General features: G+C 40.3%; 1 protein-coding gene across 7 annotated transcripts in view; it reads left to right on the top strand.

Annotated features, from left to right (window-relative positions):
• The window catches only part of NFIA (nuclear factor I A), a 427,927-nt gene that overhangs the window by 374,222 nt on the left and 29,945 nt on the right, over positions 1 to 23,760 (top strand). For 6 of the 7 annotated variants that reach the window (XM_061411778.1, XM_061411773.1, XM_061411779.1 and 3 more), the window contains one exon: positions 11,829 to 11,920. The exons of the other annotated variant lie outside the window; for it this stretch is intronic. In XM_061411778.1, the coding sequence (XP_061267762.1) occupies positions 11,829 to 11,920 (92 nt within the window). The remainder of the gene's footprint in view (positions 1 to 11,828; positions 11,921 to 23,760) is intronic. 7 annotated transcript variants of the gene reach the window in all.

Genomic DNA, 23,760 nt, shown 5'->3' with positions numbered 1-23,760 from the left:
CCAGGCTCCTCCATCCATGGGATTTTCCAGGCAAGAGTACTGGAGTGGGGTGCCATTGCCTTCTCCAGGGGATCTTCCCAACCCAGGGATCGAACCGAGGTCTCCTGCACTGTAAGCACACACTTTTACCATCTGAGCCACCAGGGAAGTCAAAAATAAAGGATAAGTGTATATGAATTCATGGAATAATCTTTGAGTTATATTAAGTCAGCAAAGGAGAGAGAGTGCTAAGAAACAGTATGTATAGAACATATACTACTGTAGAGTGGGGATGTATATATACACTTGATTGTGTATTGAAGGATAGAAATTGCTTTGTTGGGAGGTAGTTCCTAAGTCGGAGAAGGCAATGGCACCCCACTCTAGTACTCTTGCCTGGAAAATCCCATGGATGGAGGAGCCTGGTGGGCTGTAGTCCATGGGGTCGCTAAGAGTCGGGGACGACTGAGCGACTTCACTTTCACTTTTCACTTTCATGCATTGGAGAAGGAAATGGCAACCCATTCTAGTGTTCTTGCCCGGACAATCCCAGGGACGGGGGAGCCTGGTGGGCTTCCTTTTATGGGGTTGCACAGAGTCGGACACGGCTGAAGCGACTTAGCAGCAGCAGCAGCAGTTCCTAAGTACCTTACCCAGTAAGAATGGAAGAGATTATTGAGTTTTAAATCCCCTTTTATGTCAAATATAATGATTTATTTAATTTTTAAAGTATTTTTCTAGTGAACTAAAATTTTTCTTTAAATCTCAATCACTAATTACAGTGACCAAAACTCACACAGTGGGGTCAGGTAAGGGGGGTGAAAGGGGGTGATCCAGAAAAGCCTTGGTAAATTTTGTACATCTGATAGCAAAAATATGTGCTCTTTCTGCTGGAGAATTATATTCTTCTTCCCTCCCAGAGAGCATGGAATTTAGTACAGGATAACATTTTCACCCTCAGTAGCCATTATTTGCTCACAAGTTCTGCTTCCCTGGTGGGTTAGAGGGTAAAGTGTCTGCCTGCAATGCAGGAGACCTGGGTTCGATCCCTGGGTTGGGAAGATCCCCTGGAGAAGGAAATGGCAACCCACTCCAGTACTCTTGCCTGGAAAATCCCATGGACGGAGGAGCCTCGTAGGCTACAGTCCATGGGGTCACAAAGAGTTGGACCCGACTAAGCAACGACACGTTCTGCTTTAGGAACCCATTGGCTACAAATGTACGTGTGCTATCTTTAAGTTACAATTTTCAGTAAATACTTTTTTGCAGAGCGCATTTCTACTTTGTGCACAACCCAAATTTTTAATGTCTAACTGTGCAAAAGAAAAATAATTATTGCAAATCAGGCACTTTGATAGGTGTTTTCATATGTATTACCTTAGTTGCACTTGATTTTTATTTTAATCTGAAAAATTGGAATCGTTAGCCCTCTTTTTAAAAAGAGGAAACTGAGATTGAACCAGAATTCAATTCCAGGTCTGTTGGATGCTAAAGTCCAGTGCTTTCTACTCTACCACTTAACTATATTTCAAGACATGCCATAAAAAAAACTTTTCTATTATTCTTATAAAAACTCCTGGGTACATTGAATTGGATGAAAAACAGAGGAACTCGTGAGCAGGAAAAAAAAAGAACTGAACTTTGTCAAGAAGGAATGAGTGACAAAAGAAAACAGCCAGTGGATGATTACGTTCATTTGGGTTATTTAAGTTATCATAACCCATTCATGTCTTATCTTGCCTCAGTTTTTTACTATTTCAAATGACAGAAATGACAGATGAGTTTTACAGTTTTCTTCATGAAGATGATATATGGCAATGCAATGTAGGAAAATTGAAAAATACAGAAAAGTATTTTAAAAATTATATTCTCCTATAACCAACTACTAATTAACATTTTAGTCTGATTTTCTTCCCTTTTTTCAGTGCATTTCTCTGTGTATGCTTATATTTATATAAGATTATTGTGACCTGCTGCATATAATAATTTCTATGTTGTTTTCTTAACTAGTATTTTACATCTTTTCTTACTTTATAATAAAAAACATTCTAGCAGGAAATGTTATTTTAAATAATTTTTACTTATTCTCCTACCATAGAACATTAACTTTTGTCCTCGCCTATGGAATATCCTCCAGCAAATCATCAAACATATATTTTTGTCCCCAACTTGAATAATTTTATTAGGATAGATTCTGGAATTGGAATTACTAGTGCAAATAGTATAACTATTTCTCTTGATATACATTACCAAGCTGCTTTTCAGAAAAGTTGTGTCAGTATACACCCTTAGAAATTATATATGAATCTGATCATAACATTAACCCAGGAGAGATTTAAGTATTATTTTTTTAATTGGTTGAAGGCAGATACCTTGGGGTGTGATGCCCTTAATCGGAATTTGGTATCAGTAATCCCTGACTGGGTGATTTTAGCAGTTTTCTTCAACTGTCTTAATGTAGTGTACAGTGGGATCCTGGAGATTTCCCATCTTGTTGGCTAAGCCTCTCCTTAGAGATCACTCTCTGGATTGCTCCTGTGGAGAAGGTAGCCTCTTAGAAATTCACAGAGCGGGGTGAAGCCTTACAAGAGTTAGAAGTATTAGAACAAATAATGTTTATTATGTTGGACTTTTTTTATATATAGAGGCTCTGAGAATTTAACTGATTTGTCAAGATCACGTTTCTAGTAAGAGACTGAATGGATTTAGTCTAGAATTTTCTGATTCTAGAAAAAAAATTATTTTCTATTAACTGCATTGCATTGCTGTAAAAATAAAAATATTATTTGGGGTTTTCAGATTCTGTTTTTATTTAGGATTAAAAATTACTAGAAGATATTTTGAAATCACTTGTAATTCCAGTCTTTATAGATAATCACTTTCTGTATATATTCTCCAGTCATTTTCTGTGCTTATTTTAAACATAATTGATCATATGTATGTGTTTATATATGTATATACATATATATATAATTTTATAAACTAATTTTATTCATTTCATATTATAAGCATATCATGGTATCATTATTATTTTAAAACATTTTTAATGACTGCAATATTCCAACATATGGATGAAACATCAATTTATCCATTGGTTCCAATTTGTTGCGCTTATAAGTAATGCTGTAATGAACATCTTGGAGTGTAAATCTTTATATGTGCTTTTAAGTATTGGTTGAGAATATAGTCCCAGAAGTGGGTTTCCAAAGTTACACTGCCTTTGGAGAGGCTACAGAAGCCTTTCAAGAGGGAGCGATCCAATATATTGATCTTGGTTTCTTTTTTTAGTAAACCCCAGCTGAATCCAGGGTTTATTCCCTGTGGCTCTTCAATATTACTTTCACCTGTGCCTACCATCTACGTGGTTGTTTTTGATCAATAAATACGTTCAGTTGAATAACACACAGCATACACATAAAAATAAGCAATATAGAATGTGGATCAGTCATTCAAAATAAATTGAAATGAACTGAAACAAAGCTGTATTCTGTCCTTTAAATCATTATAAAAAGAATATTACAGGCAGTATAAATAGGTTGTTTACAGGAAACACTCATTGTTAAGTGCCTCTTCATTACACAGGTTTTGGTAACGTAAAGTCAAAAGACGCCCAGTTTATAAATTGCTCTGATTCCCTTCTTTCTGTGTGCACACATGAATTCGTCTTATACCTTCCTCTCTGAATGTTTCATCCCAAATCATGATGTCATCTGAGCCCTACCCGCTATGAAGATCCCTAACACAAGTGGAGAGACCAGCAGAGCAAAGCCATCTGCCCAAACTGATTCTTTTCATGACTTTTGTGAACTACTGACACATTAAACATTTCATGCAAATTGTTACCATACATGTTAAGTAATGCTAATATATTAAAGTTCGAATTCTTTAGATTTTCAGGAAGAAAGCTTGTGGGTATGCTATTCCGTAATAATTTACTAGCGGCCTCTTGAGAAACCTATATGCAGGTCAGGAAGCAACAGTCAGAACTGGACATGGAACAACAGACTGGTTCCAAATAGGAAAAGGAGTACGTCAAGGCTATATACTGTCACCCTGCTTATTTAACTTACATGCAGAGTACATCATGAGAAACGCTGGGCTGGAAGAAGCACAAGCTGGAATCAAGATTGCCGGGAGAAATATCAATAACCTCAGATATGCAGATGACACCACCCTTATGGCAGAAAGTGAAGAGGAACTAAAAAGCCTGTTGATGAAAGTGAAAGAGGAGAGTGAAAAAGTTGGCTTAAAGCTCAACATTCAGAAAACGAAGATCATGGCATCTGGTCCCATCACTTCATGGGAAATAGATGGGGAAACAGTGGAAACAGTGTCAGACTTTATTTTGGGGGCTCCAAAATCACTGCAGATGGTGACTGCAGCCATGAAATTAAAAGACGCTTACTCCTTGGAAGGAAAGTTATGACCACCCTAGATAGCATATTGAATAGCAGAGACATTACTTTGTCAACAAAGGTCTATCTAGTCAAAGCTATGGTTTTTCCTGTGGTCATGTATGGATGTGAGAGTTGGACTGTGAAGAAAGCTGAGCGCCGAAGAATTGATGCTTTTGAACTGTGGTGTTGGAGAAGACTCTTGAGAGTCCCTTGGACTGCAAGGAGATCCAACCAGTCCATTCTAAAGGAGATCAGCCTTGGGTGTTCTTTGGAAGGAATGATGCTAAAGCTGAAACTCCAGTACTTTGGCCACCTGATGCGAAGAGTTGACTCATTGGAAAAGACTTTTGATGCTAGGAGGGATTGGGGGGCAGGAGGAGAAGGGGACAACAAAGGATGAGATGGCTGGATGGCATCACTGACTCAACGGACGTGAGTCTCAGTGAACTCCGGGAGTTGGTGATGGGCAGGGAGGCTTGGCGTGCTGCGATTCATGGGGTCGCAAAGAGTTGGACACGACTGAGCGACTGAACTGAACTGAACTGAACTGAAGTAGGCTTTAATTTCATGCCCTGAAGGCTGTCTTTTTTGTTGTTGGTAACTTGTTTGTACAGACAAAAGATCTGCAGAGATACTAGAATGAGGTAACTGACTTCACATACATGATCAAAATAATGGAAATTCAGTGTGGTTATCTTCTAGATTCCAAATATCTGGACAAAAATGACAACATCCATTCAATCACGTGGAATTTCCAAACCTCTGAATACTGGGTCATGTGTCAGCAAAGGCTATATGTGTTTCCTTGGCTGTATAATTAAATTAATAATGCCAACTAGCCCTGTAAATTTGTCGATACCCATAGATTTCTTCAAAGGAAAAAACATTCCAATATCCTCCAGCATTTTTTTTGTGACCTGGCAAGAAATAGTGCTGTTCAAGTTCCCAAATGAGTCAATTGTAATAGGTTTCATTTAGAAAGTACCCAATCTATTTTCTAATAGTTTCTGCATTTATTTTTTTACAAATGAAAGTTTTTTTCACAGGGCTTTAAAAAAAATAGTATTGTAACATACAATAGTGCAGTTAGGATTCCAGAGATTATTTCAATTAGGTATTTAGTCACCTCCCTGCTTCCATTTGCAACTGCATGCGTTCTGATGCACTCTTGGGTGTCACTGATAAACGTTTCATAAACTTGCCGTTTGAAAACACAGGGATCTGTTCAAGTCTCCATTCCTAAACTTGTTCGGATGACTTTGGTCCAGTAACTAGCACGTTCCTGGGCAGGGAGTGAAATCACAGTAAGTCCAGCTGAATGAAATTGAATCTTTGTCCAGCGTCTTTAAAGAAAAATCCCCACACGTGAAAATGTCTTGAGTTTCTGAACACAAGACAACATGTGAAGGGCACACTGATTTTGAGATAGGATGGGAAAGGTTTAAAGTGTTAGGATGTCTGGTGGTCTTATGTTGTGCTGTGCTTAGTTTCTCAGTTGTGTCTGACTCTTTGTGACCCCATGGACTGTAGCCTGCCAGGTTCCTCTATCCATGGGGACTCTCCAGGCAAGAATACTGGAGTGGGTTGCCATGCCCTTCTCCAGGGGATCTTCCCAACCCAGGGATCGCACCAAGATCTCCCTTATTGCAGGCAGATTCCTTACCATCTGAGCCACCGGGGAAGCCTCTAGTGGTCCTAATGGTGTTTAAAAGTTGGTATCTTTGATTATTTTATAAATTATTTCTTCCTCTTGAAAGAAAAATTCAATGGACTTTTTCTCCTTCAATTTCAAACATTCAAGTCCCCACTCCTCAACTTTTTATCTTCCAGACCGTATGGCAAAGTGTCATTTGCAGCATTTCATCTCTTCTTTCTCTCCACGGCTGACACCCCCGCCCCCCCGCCTCTGTTGCTTTCCTAGTGCATCTTACTCTGTAACCCTCAGTCCATCTAAACTTGTCAACTAACATGTCTTTTACAGCCTGTCACGAAAGCCATCTCCTCCTCTACAAAGCTTTCTGTCCCCCCTGCCAGGTGTCACTTTTCTGTCCTTAAACACCCCACAGATTTTTATGTATATTACTTTTAGGCACTCATATTTTCACTTTCTGTACTCATCTCTCCCCACTAGATGCTAACATTTCAAGGATAGCAGTGTGTCTGGCTCATCTTTTTATCTCCCATAAAACTCAGCATAGAGCCTGGCACAGAGGAAGTGTTCACATGAGAGCAAGACAGAGACAGAGAAAGAAAGAGAGGAAGAATGGGAATACATAAGATATCTCTCCTCGATGCAGCACAGCAGTTAGACTTGGTAGTTTGAGGGAATGAGGATTGGGTAGTCCTTCCTTTTAGATTGAGACAATGAGAAACTGGATATTCCTTCCTTTTAGATACTTGGCATCTCTCATGAACAGAACACAGACTTCTTTTCAAACTTTGCATCTGCCAGGGTTTAGGGGAGTTTGTTGCTTCCTGGGTCTGGAAGTAAACTCAGAATGTCAGAACTAGCAAGGACGTAGTGTATAGCACAGGGAATTATACTCAGTATTTTGCAATAACCTATAATGGAAAAGTATCTAAGAAATTATATATATATATATATACACATACACACACACACAGATCATGTTGCTATAAATCTGAAACTATTAATAAAACAACACTGTAAATCAACTGTATTTCAATAAAAAAATTTTTTTAAGACAAATATCTAAGACACACACACAATAAAAAGAAAATCAAAATACACTAGCTCTCTTATATTATCTTTTCTGCCAACATGCCTCACTGGGTCATCCCCTTCTCTTCCACCCCAGCAGGGGACCTGGCTGCCTCTGTCCTCAGGCCGCTGAGCCCAGCACTCAGCCTCTTGGTGGCTACTCTGTGGCACTGGAGAGGGCTTTCTCCAAAGGGTTGCTCTCCGTTCACACCCTGGCTCTACACAGAAATCTGTAATTTTCTCCCTCTTCTGTTTTCCAGTGATGACACACATTTCAGGGGTTGCTAAATTTGAATTAGATCTCGAATCTGGCTGCCTACTTTCAAAACAAGCTGATGCACTCACATTTTCTAGTTTGTGAGATTTCAGTAGTTTTACTAATATAGTTTTTATCTTAAAGAAACCATCAACTGACATTGATACAAATATTTTAATGTCTTAATATCTTGTTTTGCAGTCATATTTTACCCCCAAAACAGCAAAGTTCCAACTATCTTTTATTCAGAACAGTTGGACCACTTTTTTAGCCCCATGATCAGCTTATAATTGTTGGGTCAAGGCTATTCCAAACTCCAAACTGATTCATCTGGAACCTCGTGTGATTCCTCTATTCAGTCACCTCCCTTATTCCTTCTTATTCAGAGGCAAAAAAAGAAAAAAACACCAGATAACCTGGGAACAACAAAAGTTGGAATTCTCATTGACTCACAGGCAGTCAGTTACATCCATTTCTGAGAACATAGAAGCTGTTCTTCCAGGGAACACCTGCCCAGTTGTAAAGAGCAGAGCTAATGGGTGATCTCAGCCACTCTCCCTGGCCATCCCACAATCTCCCTAGAGATAGATTCCAGTATTCGCAGAGGCTCAATTACATATAAAGAAAGAATTGTTCATGAACCGTTTTCCAATTGCTCATACTGAGGCCTGACTTGTACTGCCTAACTGAAGGATTTTAGAATTAGCAATGCATATGGTAAGTGGGCAACATAGAAGGATATGGGATCAGATTCTGACTTGAAATTTTGATACTTACCTCTGTGGCTAAGGCTAAGACTCTTGGATAATCTGAAGAAATACATAGGAAGAGAAAAAATATGATCAGATTAGCCCATATAAGAGCTGGCATGTGTTTATTATAGGAATGTTTTTTCAGAAGGCTAAGAAAATGGTCCATGATGATGCTGCTCATGTAGGTCAAATGGCTGCTAAAAAAAAAAAAAAGCAAACACTTTCTGTTTCAGAAGCAGACAACTAATCAATACTTTGATTTCTAATAGTCATGTTTGTCATGAGGACTTTTACAATGAGGTTATATAAGCAAATTGATTTCCCTGTTGACTTTATCAGAAAATCATCAAATGCCCCTGAATCTTCCCTCTAGAGTTCTCAAAAATACCTGTCTTCCCAGAAAATTATTTTCTGGACTTACTGATTTTCTGAAGCTCCTTCTGCAACATTTGATGGTTGCTGTAAATAGACAAAAATTATAATTAAGACAGATAATGTAATATAAGAGCATAGTAAGCACAGTTGTATATAATTAATTACCATATAGCCCCCTTTACTTCATTTTATATTCATGTTGAAAGCACTTAACTGGGCATGCGTAATTGATTCACCACGGCGTATATGATTGTTTTAACAAAAAGTTTCAACCGAGGCTTTTGTTCAACAGGATAACTCCCTCATTCCACTGCTTCTTTGGGAAAAATCAAATTCACCCTCTGTCATATCATCTCTGGAACTGCATCCTGTTATAGGTGAACACTCTGCTTATTGAAACTACAATAATGGAAGATGAGTCAGACTTTCTTTCTTCCTTTCCTTGTTTTTCCTGTATCCTTGATTTTTCCCAGAATCAACTTTCTATAGAATAAGTTTCCCTGAGCACCTTTTCTTCCATCCAGTGACTTGGATACTCCAAGACTCCCAGATCTTTATAGTTGTAATATCTTTTTTTTTTTTTTTTAAGGCAAATACCTTACCACCTCTTTCAGCATTGCTCTTTAAAAAAAAAAAAAAACTTTGGAGCAGTTTTAATAGCCTATGAGAGAGCATTAAGGGCCTCCTGGGATGTTTGGTCTCATGATTGAAGAAGAAACAAGAGCCAATTGTTAGTCTCATGGTAATTTTGAGTGGCTCAATTATTTAGATGCTAACCCTCCTTTCAAAATGGCAAAATTTATGTCTGGCAAAAATATTAAATAGAGAATGAAATGTAATACAGACCTTTCCAGATTTAGTGCTATGTAGGAGACCTGGGTTTGATCCTGGGTTTGGAAAGATCCCCTGGAGAAGGGAATGGCTACCCACTCCACTATTCTGGCCTGGAGAATCCCATGAACAGAGGAGCCTGGCAGGCTACAGTCCATGGGGTCATAAAGAGTCGGACTCAACCAAAAGACAAGCACTTTTATGGTCAGTGAAGACCTATCTTCACACAAAAAAGAAAAGAAAAAAAGCTTATGTTTCCTAGGATCAGTCAGCATGCTTGTTGAGATGTCACCAGTACAGTGAAGTCATCGTAGGAAATCCTGTGTATATCTGTGATGATCAATGCAGGCATGCACACACAGCTCTGCTAGGACCATCACACCAAGGCCTTACGGTTCAAGCATTTGTCAGCAGTCACTTACCCTTAGAACCTTAACTTATTCTTCATGCCTTTTTGTTCCTTCTCAACCTACCTACCTATGCACGTGTAAAAAATACTTTTTTTCCTCCTAATTGCTAATAGGCTTAACAGGTTATTTTATCTACAAGTTTCCTCCTTATCTCTCCCACATCCTCCTTGTGCCCTAGGAACAGATAAATTCCCTATCAGGTAATTATAGTCCATCATTTTCAGTATAAAACTTTCTGTTAAGACTTTTGAAAGCACATCAAAGTAGAGCAATAGGCCGAATGAAACCATTAATAAAGAGTATTTGACTGAGCTTTTTAAAAAATAAATTTCCCTATAGCAATGAGCGAGAGGCACTTACAGAATAACTAAATGTGTCTTTCAAATCTGTACAGGTTAATCTGACAGGATGGGCTGGGGAAGAAATCGGTTGCTAGACAATGTAATGTATCATACAATTAGATCATTTTAGATAAAGCTATTCAGAGAAGGCAATGGCACCCCACTCCAGTACTTTTGCCTAGAAAATCCCATGGACGGAGGAGCCTGGTAGGCTGCAGTCCATGGGGTCGCTAAGAGTCGAGCACGACTGAGCGACTTCACTTTCACTTTTCACTTTCATGCATTGGAAAAGGAAATGGCAACCCACTCCAGTGTTCTTGCCTGGAGAATCCCAGGGACGGGAAGCCTGGTGGGCTGCCGTCTATGGGGTCGCATAGAGTCAGACACGACTGAAGCGACTTAGCAGCAGCAGCAGATAAAGCTATTATTGGACAAGTTCTTCTCAAACAAATACTACAGCCACAAAAAGTTTCTTCTTAATAGATATCAGGGGACCCTTTTATTCCTTCTCTGTTCCAACACAACCATACTACATGACCATCACAGCTCTGCGTGGGTGACTTACTTCTAAGACCAATAGGACTTGAGCCAGATTGGTTGGAAATTTTGTCTCTAGATATGCTTAACAAAGGAAACAAGAAGTCTGAGCAGTTTTCTGTAGAACAGAAAATCGAAGAGAGGCAGATGATGTTAATGTGCGGGAAAAATATCTGGCAAAGGAACTTGATATTATTCCTTCAATTATTTGTGTTTTTTAAAAAGTGCAAATCCTTTTCATCTTTTAGATAGTGCATGTCTTGTGTTAGTCCAGAAAACTTAGGCTTTTTACAAGTATGGGTAAGAAATTTGAAATTAAGTAATTGTCTAAAAACTCTAGTAAAGAAAGAATATGAATAAATCCTTGGAGTTCGTGGTTAAGAAGTGAATTTGAAGGACACCAGAAAAAAAATGTTCGTTTGGATATATGAGCCAGTGAAACACTAAAGCTACAGAATTTTTTCTCTGTAGAGTGAAGCTCTTCAATATAAGTATAAAAACCAGCAACAGAGCATTTATGTACTGTGAAAAGCACAGTAAGCTGAAGTGTGGTACCTGAGGTCCCAGGTTTACATGGGGTCTTGATGGTTTGTACCTGAACAGAAAGGTTCTAGGATGGGAAGACTACAAATGTTAATACAGTAAGCACATTTTGTGATCGTAAAGTTCTAGACAGCCCACTACGCCTGTAAAGCCAGTGTGCTCTAGATGGTTTTCCACTACCTTTCTGGAGAACCCAGTCCCTTTGTAAAGACTCTTCTATTGTATTTAGAGATAGAGGAACAGGAACATCCCGTGATCTTTAGGACGGTGGTAGTGTGAAAAGCAAGATTGTAAAATGAACTGCTTTCCTCCCCTTTCTACCTGATTTCTTTCTCCTGTGCTTTTAAAGACTAGGATATCTCTTTCTGACCCCAGAACTCATGTTTCACTCAGAAAGTATACTTTGCAAATGTCCTGCATGTTCTAATTTGTATGATGGAAGGAGAAAAGAGCTCATCTGAGCACCAGTTTGACGCTGTTTTACTCCAACAGTCTTTGGAAGCCAACCCCCCTTCCTTTTTGACTGTCTAAAATGCCCTTGCTAGCTAGATCCCTCTGCTAGCTACAGTGTTTGCACATTTCCTTGTTAATCAGCTGCGTAGGCTCGGAGACTGTGTGTTTTGGTGTTGTCTGCGTGTGCAATCTCGTGCTGCTTCCTGAACGCATGTGTCCCTTCCCTTCACAGCCTACTCGACACCCAGCACCTCCCCCGCAAACCGATTCGTCAGTGTTGGACCACGGGATCCAAGCTTTGTAAATATCCCTCAACAGACACAGGTGGGCCGCTCTCATCTTTTCTGTATGTGGTGCAGCTTGTTTTATCCATCAGGTGCATTGTAACTCATCTTTCGCCACCACAGGCTGCGTTTCCCAATCCCTGTTCGGTCCCTTTACCTCCCACCCCCACCCCCCACCCCCACCCCCCAACCTCGTCCCGGCCCTTCAGCCACCTTTCCATGTGTTCTCAGAAATCATGGAAAACAGTGCCTGCAATTTTTGTTTCTTGTATTGAGGGGGTAGAAGAGGAGGGCTTCTGTGCCAGACCTGCTTTTGCTATGGGAAGAAAGTTTTCCCAGGGCTGGATAGAGAGTGCTCCCTCTTTTAGGAATCCGTGTCTCTGCGTGTGAGCAGACAGAAAGAAGTAGGCCCCTATTGAACCTGGAAAGTACATTCTGCTTGCCAGTGACATCAGAGTGCATGCTGGGGTCGGGGGCCAGCCACTCTTCTGTACTCGTTACAGGGTCCCCAGGACCCTGACAGTCTTTCTAAGAGAAAGGGAAAGAAAGAGTTCCTGAGCCCTGTTAAGTTGCTGGTATTGGTGCAGCAATTGGTATAGGAGGTATTTGTTACGGGCTACGCTGGCCCCAGTGGGGTGGGAGGGGATGGACGTGAATTAATGTCATGTTTTGAGGTAGGGGATTGAAAAAAGTTTACCAGGACATCTAGAGTTTGTTTTTCAATAGATGTGTTTTGTGCTAGTATAGGTCAAGGAGAAGGTCTCACTTTTAAAAGTTTTGAAATAGCTGCTGTGAATTGAGAAACAGTGAAAGACTTTTAGAATTCCAGGGTAGTAGCTATAAAGATACTTAGAGATGTGTAAAATAGAATTAGATACACGTTTTAGAAAAAGCTCCTCTCTCATTTCTTAACTAGAATGTGACTGTATGTTATCAGAATTGACATAAAGAAAATGTTTTCCCTTTGAGGTTCTGTTCAACACAGTGTTTGAAAAAATTCTCCAAGATGTTTTGTGTATGTGCTGCGGTGTGTAATCTCCAGATGCCTAATTTCTAACTATTCATCTTTGTTTGTAACACTATGAGCAGGTGCTTATGAACGAAATAGGTTTGCTTTCCTGGGTCCATTTGCTTTCTTTGTAAAAGATTTTAGTTTATTGCTGTGTCGACAGTGCGGGTTAAACAGCATCGCATCTGAAGCCTTCCTACACTGAAGCAGGGTCACAGAAAGTACAGCCTCGGAGGAGGCAGCTGTAAGGAGAGGGGAAGCAAAGAGGGGAGGAAGAAAGTTAACTCTTGAATTTCCCACTTCTGCTGTTTCTTCTGAAACTGGCAAGGGAGGGAAGGGGAGGAGGGGGCAGGTGCATTGGCATCCGGGATTGACATTGCCTATTCCATACTCCCCACAAAATTGTTCAAGTTTATTGCTTACTTTCCCACACCTTCAAATACTTAACTGCTGAATTTGAAGTTGAATAATTACCTCAGATGCATTAAAGTAGAACATTTCTTGTTGTGCATTTGTCTTACATGGTCAAATTCAATGAGAAGGGAAGAATTGGGGACAGTAGCTTTATATTGGATTATTTCTTTTCTCAAAGCACCAGTGGGCTCAGGTTACTTCATTAGGAACCTCAAAAATGCAGTTTGGAAATGCCCTGTTTGTATTTTACATACTATTTTTATTAAGCTGTGGTTCACTGCGCTGAAATTGTACCCTGCATTCCATTCAACTTGTTTCTCTATAATCAAAACGTGTTCTATTCCAATATGGCCTTGTTTCACAAATGCCTTATTTAACCCACAAACTGAGTCTTCATGATGTTGACCACAAAAATTCAATTCTTAAAATCCAGATTTTCTACGCATCTGGGTGAATGATGTCATGTAGGCCCAATATTGGCATCTGGAACTGAATTTTTGGGTTTCTGTTAAATATTTGGCATCATAGGGACAACAGCTTAAATGTTTCTTATCACAGTGACACCTGCCACATTTGGCTTGGAAAAAGCCATCCCCAATTGTCTTATGAGAAACTGCACTAATGGAGTCATTCTTTTTCCCCAAAAGTATATCCCGAGATAAAAATTATATGCTCTAAATATTTTAATATTTAGATGTATATATTAACTCTTTTTTAAAAGAACTACTTTCTGGAACCATTTGGAAGGCATATCTATAGATATAAATAATAAAAATAATATTTTTAAAATAATCTTTCTGAGAGGACATCAGTTAAGAAGAGGAATTTTTATAGGAATTTTTTAGACGTAATCTGAACATGGCCTGCAGATTAGTAATTTCCTAGGCAAGCCTACATTTTTTAATATAAATACTTTTGTTAATAGGCATGAAATTTGTATTAATTGCATTATGGGAAAAGTTTTCTGGGAAAACAAAATTTTGTAATGTGCCTTGAAGAAGTAAAAATTGAAGAGTCAGCCAAGCAGATAGGTGAGCTTTATAAATGCAGAAAAGGTATCCTGCACAGAAATCCATAAACAAATACAAAATAAAATGGCCTCTCTTTTCCCCAAAGAAACCTCTTCAAATACTTGGAGCATCAACCTATGGAAAACAGATGACTGAGCGACTGAACTGAACTGAACTGATGGTCCCTATTTCTTTCTAGTAGATAGAATTTGAACTAACGAATAGACATTTGAAGTAGTCAGCTTTCAGTTATCATAAGACCATTCCTTTAAAAAAAAAAAGTTACTTGATTATATATAGCCCCTATTTATTGAGCATTTTCTATGCACTAAGTACCTTAAGTACGTTATCCAACAAATCTTGACAGCCATTCATTAGGATATATATAACCATCCATTAGGATATATATAATTATCTCCATTTTATAGATGTGAAACCTGAGATCTAAAGAGTTGTTGATTTTTCCAAGGCTATACAGTGGACAACGGAGCAAGAATGTGTCCCCAGTTCTGTCTGACTTCAAGACCTATGTTGTCTAACTACTGTATTGTACTTCCTGCCTTATAGAGTGATGAGCTACTTTCCCTGCAGATATTCAAACAGAGACTGATGCTCAACTCTCAGGAATACCACTGGCATATTCCCTGGTTTTAAATCTGAGTTTTCTCTAATCAGAGATAGACTCTGATCATTAGTGTATACCCGAAAGAATTGAAAACCAGGTTTCAAAGAGAGATTTGTATACCCATGTTCATAGCAGCATTATTCACAATAGCTAAAAGAGGCAAGTCATCCAAGTGTCCATCAAAAGATAAGTGGATAAACAAAACATGGCATATATATGTTACTGTAGGTATACCATTTTAATGTGGTATAATACATATTATCCAGCCTTGAAGACAAAAGAAATTCTGCAATATGTTGCAATATGGATGAACCTTGAAGACGTTATGCAAAGTGAAACAGGCTAGTCACAAAAGAACAAACACTGTACGATTCCACTTAATACGAAGTACCTAGTGTAGTCACATTCGTAGAGACAGAAAGCAGAACCGAGGTTGCCCGGAGCTGGGGAGTGGGCAGAATAGACAGTTATTGTTTAGTGGTATAGAGTGTTCATTTTATAAGATGTAAAAAGCTCCGAAGATGGATGATGCTTGATGTTGGTGTTACACCACAGCGTGAGTGTCTTGCATGCCACTGAAATGTCCACTTAAAAATGGTTAAGATGGTAAAGTTTATGTACATTTTATCACAATTTTTAAATGTAATTATTAGATAAACTCTTAACGACCCTTTCACCTCTTGAGATTCTGAAATTCTGTAAACAGCCAGGAAGAGTGGACTGTTTATCAAAAAATAATCCCCTGTCATTTTGTGCTGAGCTCTTTGAAAGCACTCGTTCTCATATCCGGCACATAGTGGGTAGTCAGCAAATATGGGCTGAATCTAAGTGATTCATAACGAAGTTTAAAAATAATGACTTTTTCTTATTACTGTCATGATACATGTTAACTGTGGAAAATACAGATGGGAAAAATAATTTTTAAAAATCTCTTGTAGTCCTACTGTTAACATTTCTGTCTAAATCCATCCAGACTGTTTCTATGCATACAAATATATTGCAAAAATGAGATCATATTATATACACTGTTTGGTAACCTGCTGTTTCTTCCCCCTTAACAATATATTATGGCCTTCTTTCCATGTAAATTGGAAAAATTGAATATTGGCTTTTATTGCACCTATTCATCATCTGTAATGATTGGTAGGGAAAGATAACATGGATAATTGAAAGCCATTTTTCCTCCTCCTTCCTTCCAGTCTATTTTTTTTCCTCCAGAGAATTCCTCCCTTCACTGAGACAGAATTGCCTTCTTTTTAGCCTTGCCCTGAGCTAGTTTTCTTTCAAACTGCCTTCCAATTGCATTGTATTAATATAATTCACCCCAGCTTTGGCTCTGTTGGAACATTCCTGCCAGGTTATCCATCCCATTCTTCTGCCTCACTTTTCTGCTATCTCTGCGACTATCACGATTTGCCTCCCCGTTTCCTTCTCCTCCATTTTATAACTCATCATTAACACGGTGGGTAGCCACCTCCAGACAGCCTTTAGAACACCCATCTGTTCTGAGAAAACATGACCACCCTGAATCTCTTTATTTTTCAGTATTGTCCCATGACAGTTGATAATAACATATAGAAACGACTCTGGGGCATAGAGTGTTTACTTCACTTTGGACACTGTTAATGTCCCCCGCACACCCACTGAATGATATAAGAGAGAGCATGCCATCATATCAAATAGCTGAAAGCCAATGACCATCTCAATTGCATCTCATAATTTAATCTGATCCCTGAAAACGAGAGCCATTAAAAGGAGGCATTTATTTAGAGAGAAAAAGTTAGTATTTCATCATCAGGTAATAAATAGAAATACCAATTCCCACACAGAAGGACTGAGCAAAGAACTCATTTTCATTCAGGTTCTGGTTTAATCAGAATGTTCAAATAAAATGCTTAACCTGCAGAACGCCAATGAGGACTAATTCTTTAAAATGAAAAATGAGCGCAAACAATATTAAAAACAGGCATTTCTTCCCTGCCACCCAAATCTATCACTGTTCTGCCTCAACAGAATTGTGGTATCTGAAAGGCTATTTAAAACCAAATTACCATTTGGGTTATTAGAAGAATCGCTTGGCATGGCACGGGCCTGATTTGTTGACAAAAAGGCACAGGTGCTGTAACCTTTGCTTAATAAATCATTTAGCTGCCTGACTCAAAAGCAATGTGACTGCCTTTGCCTCATGAAATTTACAAATGTGTGCACAAGCCACAGGCTTCTCTGTGCCGGAAACCTGCCCACCTGGAGAGGTCCCCGCAGAGCTCAGTTATGGCACAGTACTTGCTGTCTGCCTTTGGGGGGGATGCACAAGGAACATAGGGAGGTGGTGGGTATGGAGAGTGTTTAGATCTGTTGCCGTTTTCTGTGCCATATTCCTGAAGCTCCGCCTGAGAAACCAGTGCTCAGGCGATCTGCAAAATGCAAAACTTTCTAAACCCCTTTCATCAATCACTCATCATTTCTAACTGTATTCCCAACACCTACAGAATGCAGGGAAAAACAGTTCTCCTCAAGTCGCTCAAAGTCTGATAGAGGAAACAGATGTAAAAAATAACAGTAATGACAACAACATTAATGATGCAGTGTGATAAGAGTTAACAGTAAGGATTTGCCTAAGAGGCTTGGAGTTGGGGAGAAGACCTTTCAAAGAGTAGAAGGGACAGGCAAGGCAAGATAGCTTTTCTGTCCTTGTCTAATTTTGGACTGATGATATGGCTCTGGCTCTTAAGACATTTTACCTTTTTCTGCTACTTTTAATTTGACCACCCATGAGCTAGACAATAAGACTTTATCCCATGTAAAGTAGAGAAACATGTTGAGCTGTCTTCTTTGAACCAAACAGATGAAATTATTAGACCCCTTTTCTGCTGCTGGCATGTCAGCCAGACCCCCACCCCCCGCCATCCTTCATTTCCAAGAAGCAATGCTCCTTACGTAATATTCTCACCCCGGACACCAAACTCACTAGAGATTGCAGTGCAATTAGCTGAAGCCATTCCCTGCCTCCTCCCCGCCCTGACCCCAGCCACCTACTTGGAGGAAGTTGGGTACCACACAGAAGTTCAAGGAGCAGCTGGAGAGCTGCAAAGGCAAGAAACTCAGACTTCCTTATAGAGGAGAAAATAAACTATCCTCCCCCTTCCAGTTAAAACTGGGTCTGAGCATTTGAGTTACAAGCCCATACAGCTGAAAACTCCCAAGACTGGAGAGGAGTGGCACATGAAATTCCATTTACTTCTAACTCTGAAAAAAGTTAATTGGCCAAACGGGCACTCTGTATTAAGCGCCGGCGCGAACCGTCACACGTTAGTTTCTGTGCCTGCACTAACTACAGGTCTCAGAGCCCTCTGAGATTAGTGCCGTTAACCTTGTTTTGCTTCTCTGATGGCTCAGTGCAGGAAACACAGGAGATGCAGATTCAGTCCCTGGTCCGGGAAGATCCCCTGGAGAAGGAAAAGGCAACCCATTCTGGTATTCTTGCCTGGAAAATCCCATGGACAGAGAAGCTTTGCGGGCTATATAGTTCAAAGGGTCACAAAGAGTTGGATGCAACTGAGAGTGTAGGAGAGAAATTCCCTGGTTTCGGAAGGGAATCTCCCTGTTTTACTGATAAGAAAATTGAAGTTTCAGAGAGTATACTTGTCCCATGGCAAATGAGGTAGCCAGGATTTGAACCAGTCTGTCTCCAGAACATCTCTTTCCTGAACACTGTCTGCATCCTTAACTATTTATGATGAAAGGTTGCTGACCATTTTCTCTTTGTGGCCTGAGGTTGACTCTTACACCAAGGAATAAGACCGCTGCTGTACTTGGTTCTTCTGAAGACCTGCCCCGGTTTCCTATTAGCTCCTGCATCTGTGAAATCAAGACTGAGCTCATTCTCTCATCCTGCCTGGGAAAAAGACCTTTACTAATGACATTAGTCAACATCTGTGAGAACAGCCAGGCTCTGCCCAGAGAGGAGAGCAGCTGAGGTTGTGAGCTTTCCTTTCAGATCTTGATTGGAGCTTTATTTCATCACTTAGAAGTGGTATGCGTGCTTCATTTTGGGGTAATTTTTAAAATTTTTTCTTGGTAATTCAATTTTTCTAGCTTGGTTTATGAACTGCAAAATGGTGATAACTGTATTTATCTACCTCCTACGGTTGTTTTGAGTCTTAAACTCAGTGCAGAAAAAGTAAATGCTTAACACCTGCTAATACTCAACAAGTGATAGCATTGGTTGTTTGGTTGATAACTGTTTATATTTAAACATTGTTTTCTGGATTACAAAGTATTTTCTCATGTGATCTTCAGAACAACCCCTTGAAGTAGGCAGAGCTGTTACTATTTTTATCCCCATTATATAGATTTAAAAACTGTGTAAAGGTTTAAAGAGAGGGCAGTGACTTCCCCAGAACCACATAGCCAGGGGTGGGCAGAACCAGGACACAGACCCACTTCTGATTCCAGAGCCCACACTTCCTTCAGTGCACCCATCGGGAAAGGACATGTGTGGTCTTTCAGCAGCACATCATCATGTACTGCTCTGTGGATATGGGCAGAACCTGCCGGCCAAACGCTGGATCTAACATGACCATCCAGTCAGGACACAATTTGGAAAACGCCACCAGTTCAGAATCTCATGGATTCTTCCATTGAGCATCTGCACTAAAGGTTCTCCAAAAGCCTCATTCCTTTGGGCACCTCTGTCCTTATCTAACCTTAAGATAAGTTGTGCCCCAAGGAAGAAGAGACTTCCCAAGGGGAAATCAATCATATCTCTGAGGATAGTAAAGTGAAAGTGTTAGTTGCTCAGTCGTATCTGACTCTCTGCCACCCCATGGACTATAGCCCACCAGGCTTCTCTATCCATGGAATTCTCCCGGCAAGAATACTCAAGTGAGTTGCCATTTCCTCCTCCAGGGGATCTTCCTGACCCAGGGATGGAAACCTGGTCTCCCATGTTGCAGGCACATTCTTTACCACCTGAGCCACTTAGGGAAGCCCCTTTTCTGAGGGTAGTAAGGACTGTGGCAAATGAATGGACCCCCAGCATCTGCAGAGAAAACAGGGCCTGATCATTTGTTCTCTTACGTTCGCGGCTCCAGCCGTAGGTGTTGAGTAGTCAGCGCCACCTCAGGGAGATGAGTTACCCCTGCCATCTGCTCCCTCCCACTGTGGGCAGGAGTGACTCCTCCGGCTTCCCAGCCCCCACACCAGCCTGTATGTTCTTGCCACGTTCCTCTTCACAAACACTTGGCAGCTGACTCACGGACAGCCTATGAGACACTCTTAAAATACATTTTTCAATAAACAGAACCGTTGTCTCTCAAGTTTTAACTTGGCAGCATGTTTTAGTTGTCCTCAGCCACAGATTTCACTCCTGAACCAAGCCAGAGCCTCAGTTCTAGGTACTGGTCTGCTTTTTCTTCCTCGGTTTTTTAACTTCAGAGATTCTATCACGTTTAATGGCATGTTTTAGTTTGGTTTTAGTGTTTTTGTTTGTTTTTTGCTTTGCTCAAAAAAGATTTGAGGAAACTCCTTCGATAAGTGAACTGATGATCACTGAAGGGATTAAAGGTGTTTATATGGGATCTGGCAGGACTTCCCAGGTGGTAGTGTTATTCAGTTGCTCAGTCATGTCCGACACTTTGCCACCCTGTGGACTATAGCACGCCAATCTTCCCTGTCCTTCACCATCTCCCGGAGTTTGCTCAAACCGTTGTCCATTGAGTCGATGATGCCATCCAACCATCTCATCCTCTGTCACCCTTATCCTCATGCCCTCAATCTCAGGGGGCTGGATGGTAAAGAATATACCTGCCAATGCAGGAAATGCGAGGTTCGATCCCTGTGTTGAGAAGGTCCCTTGGAGAAGGAAATGGCAACCCACTCTAGTATTCTTGCCTGCAAAATCCCATGGACAGAGGAGCCCGCTGGGCTACAGTCCATGGGGTCGCAAAGAATCAGACATAACTGAGCATGCATGCCTGCATGGACTCTGGCACACAGCAGGTGCTCAACAAGCAGTGGTTCCTTTTGTGCTTGCATCTTTGCCAGTACTTAAATGAGATCAGTGGCGATGGAGAAGGGGAAGGTAAAAGGGAGATTCTTCAGGAAATTTTAGACATCATGGAAGAAGAGAATGGACTAAATGTCTGATATTTACTGATATTTAATTAGCTGTTTGGATTTTGGGGAAAGTGGGATAGAAAATGAAGTGAAGGGTGTGAATGGCTGTACAGAGCTGAGAGGAGTTGGGTGAGAATTTGATGAGAGCCTTACAGTGAAGTCAGAAAATTGTAGCATCAAATGCAAAACTGCCATCAACATGTCCAGTTCTGAAATGGGTCTTGATAATGATATTTCCAATGAAATATCCAACTAAGGGAGATGTTCTTTTTTTAAAGTTGGAATATAGTTGATTTATAGTATTGCATTAATTTCTGCTGTACAGCAAAATCATTCAGTTATACATGTACATATATATACACACATGCATATATATATATATACACACACACACACATTCTTTTTAATATATTTTTTCCTTTAAGGTTTATCACAACTGAGCGTCATTAGTTGTGATAAACCATAATGTATGTATATATGTATGTATGTACAGTGTATACACACACAGACACATGCTGGGATAAATAACAACCTCAGATTTGCAGACGATACCACTCTAATGGCAGAAAGTGAAGAGGAACTAAAGAGCCTCTTGATGGAGGTGAAAGAAGAGAGTGAAAAAGCTGGCTTAAAACTCAGCATTCAAAAAACTAAGATCATGGCATCTGGTCCCATCACTTCATGGCAAATAGAAGGGGAAAAAATGGAAACAGTGACAGACTTTATTTTCTTGGGCTCCAAAATCACTAAGGACAGTGACTACAGCCACAAAATTAACACTTGCTCCTTGGAAGAAAATCTGTGACAAGCCTAGACATCGTATTAAAAAGCAGAGACATCACTTTGCTGACAAAGGTCCGTATAGTCAAAACTGTGGTTTTTCCAGTAGTCATGTATGGATGTGAGAATTGGACCATAAAGAAAGCTGAGCACTGAAGAATTGATGTTTTCGAATTGTGGTGCTGAAGAAGACTCTTGAGAGTCCCTTGGACTGCAAGGAGATCCAACCAGTCAATCTTAAAATCAACCCTGAATATTCATTGGAAGGACTGATGCTGAAGCTGAAGCACCAATACTTTGGCCATCTGATGTGAAGCACCAACTCATTGGAAAAACCCTGATGCTGGGAAAGATTGAGGGCAAGATGAGAAGAGGGTGACAGAGGATGGTATCACTGACTCAATGGACATGAGTTTGAGCAAATTCCAGAAGATGGTGAAGACAAGGAAGCCTGGCATGCTACAGTCCATGGGGCTGCAAAGAGTCAGATATGACTTAGCGACTGAACAACAATGGTTTATCACAGAATATTAAATATAGGTCTCTGTGATATATAAAAGGATCTTGTTGCTTATCCATTCTGTGTATAATAGTTTACATCTGCTAGTCTCAAACTCAGAGAAGGCAATGGCACCCCACTCCAGCACTCTTGCCTGGAAAATCCCATGGATGGAGGAGCCTGGTGGGCTGCAGTCCATGGGGTCACCAAAGACTTGGACAGGACTGAGTGACTTCACTTTCACTTTTCACTTTCATGCAATGCGGGAGGAAATGGCAACACACTCCAGTGTTCTTGCCTGGAGAATCCCAGGGACGGCAGAGCCTGGTGGGCTTCCGTCTATGGGGTTGCAGAGTCTGACACGACTGAAGCGACTTAGCAGCAACAGCAGTCTCAAACTCTCAGTCCGTCCCTCTCCCACTCTTCCCTCCCCCTTGGCAACCACAAGTCTGTTCTCTATGTCTGTGGATCTGTTTCTGTTTCATAAAAGTTCACTTGTGTCCCTGATAGCTCAGTTGGTAAAGAATCCACCTGCAATGCAGGAGACCCCAGTTCGATTCCTGGGTCAGGAAGATCCACTGGAGAAGGGATAGGCTACCCACTCCAGTATTCTGGCCTGGAGATTTCCATGGACTGTATAGTACATGGGGTCACAAAGAGTTGGACACTACTGAATGACTTTCACTCAGATCCCACATATAACTGATACATGGTATTTGTCTTTCTGACTTACTTCACTTCGTATGATTATTTCTAGTTGCATCCATGTTGCTGCAAATAGCATTATTTCATTCTTTTTATGGCTGAGTAATATTCTATTATATATATGTACCACATCTTTATCTATTCATCTGCCGATAGACATTTGACATGTTTCCATGTCTTGGCTATTGTGAAGAGTGCTGCTGTGAACTTGGGAAGAGCAGGTATCTTTTTGAATTATAATTTTGTCTGAATATATGCTCAGGAGTAGGATTGCTGGATCAAATGGCAACTCTAGTTTTTTGAGGAACTTCCATAGTGTTCTCCATAGTGGCTGCACCAACTTACATTCCCACCAACAGTGTAGGAGGTTCCTAAGGGAAATACTCTTGACACTCATGATCTGATTGCTTTAGGGAAACAAGGCCAAAGTCATGAACTGAAGAGTGGAATAGACTTAGGATTGAGTAGGATTGTTTTCACATCCTGTTTGTGCCATTTATCTGAGTGATCTTGGGCATGTTACCCTTTAAAATTCTGTTTCCTCATCTATGAAATGAAGGTGATAATATTATCTACCTCATAGAAGAAAATCCAATTAACTATGGCTTAAGCCAATCAGATTTTTTGGTTCCTGCATAGCAAGAAATCTGTCAGTGAATGGTTGTTGGCATTGTTTCAGCTGCTACAGGATGCCAGCAGGAGCCTTGCTCTTTCAAACATT

This window comes from Bos javanicus, chromosome 3 (assembly GCF_032452875.1).
Source record: "Bos javanicus breed banteng chromosome 3, ARS-OSU_banteng_1.0, whole genome shotgun sequence".
Lineage (NCBI taxonomy): Eukaryota > Metazoa > Chordata > Mammalia > Artiodactyla > Bovidae > Bos > Bos javanicus.
The sequence above is the reverse complement of the archived record's forward strand: the minus strand, read 5'-3'. Positions and strand labels throughout refer to the sequence as shown.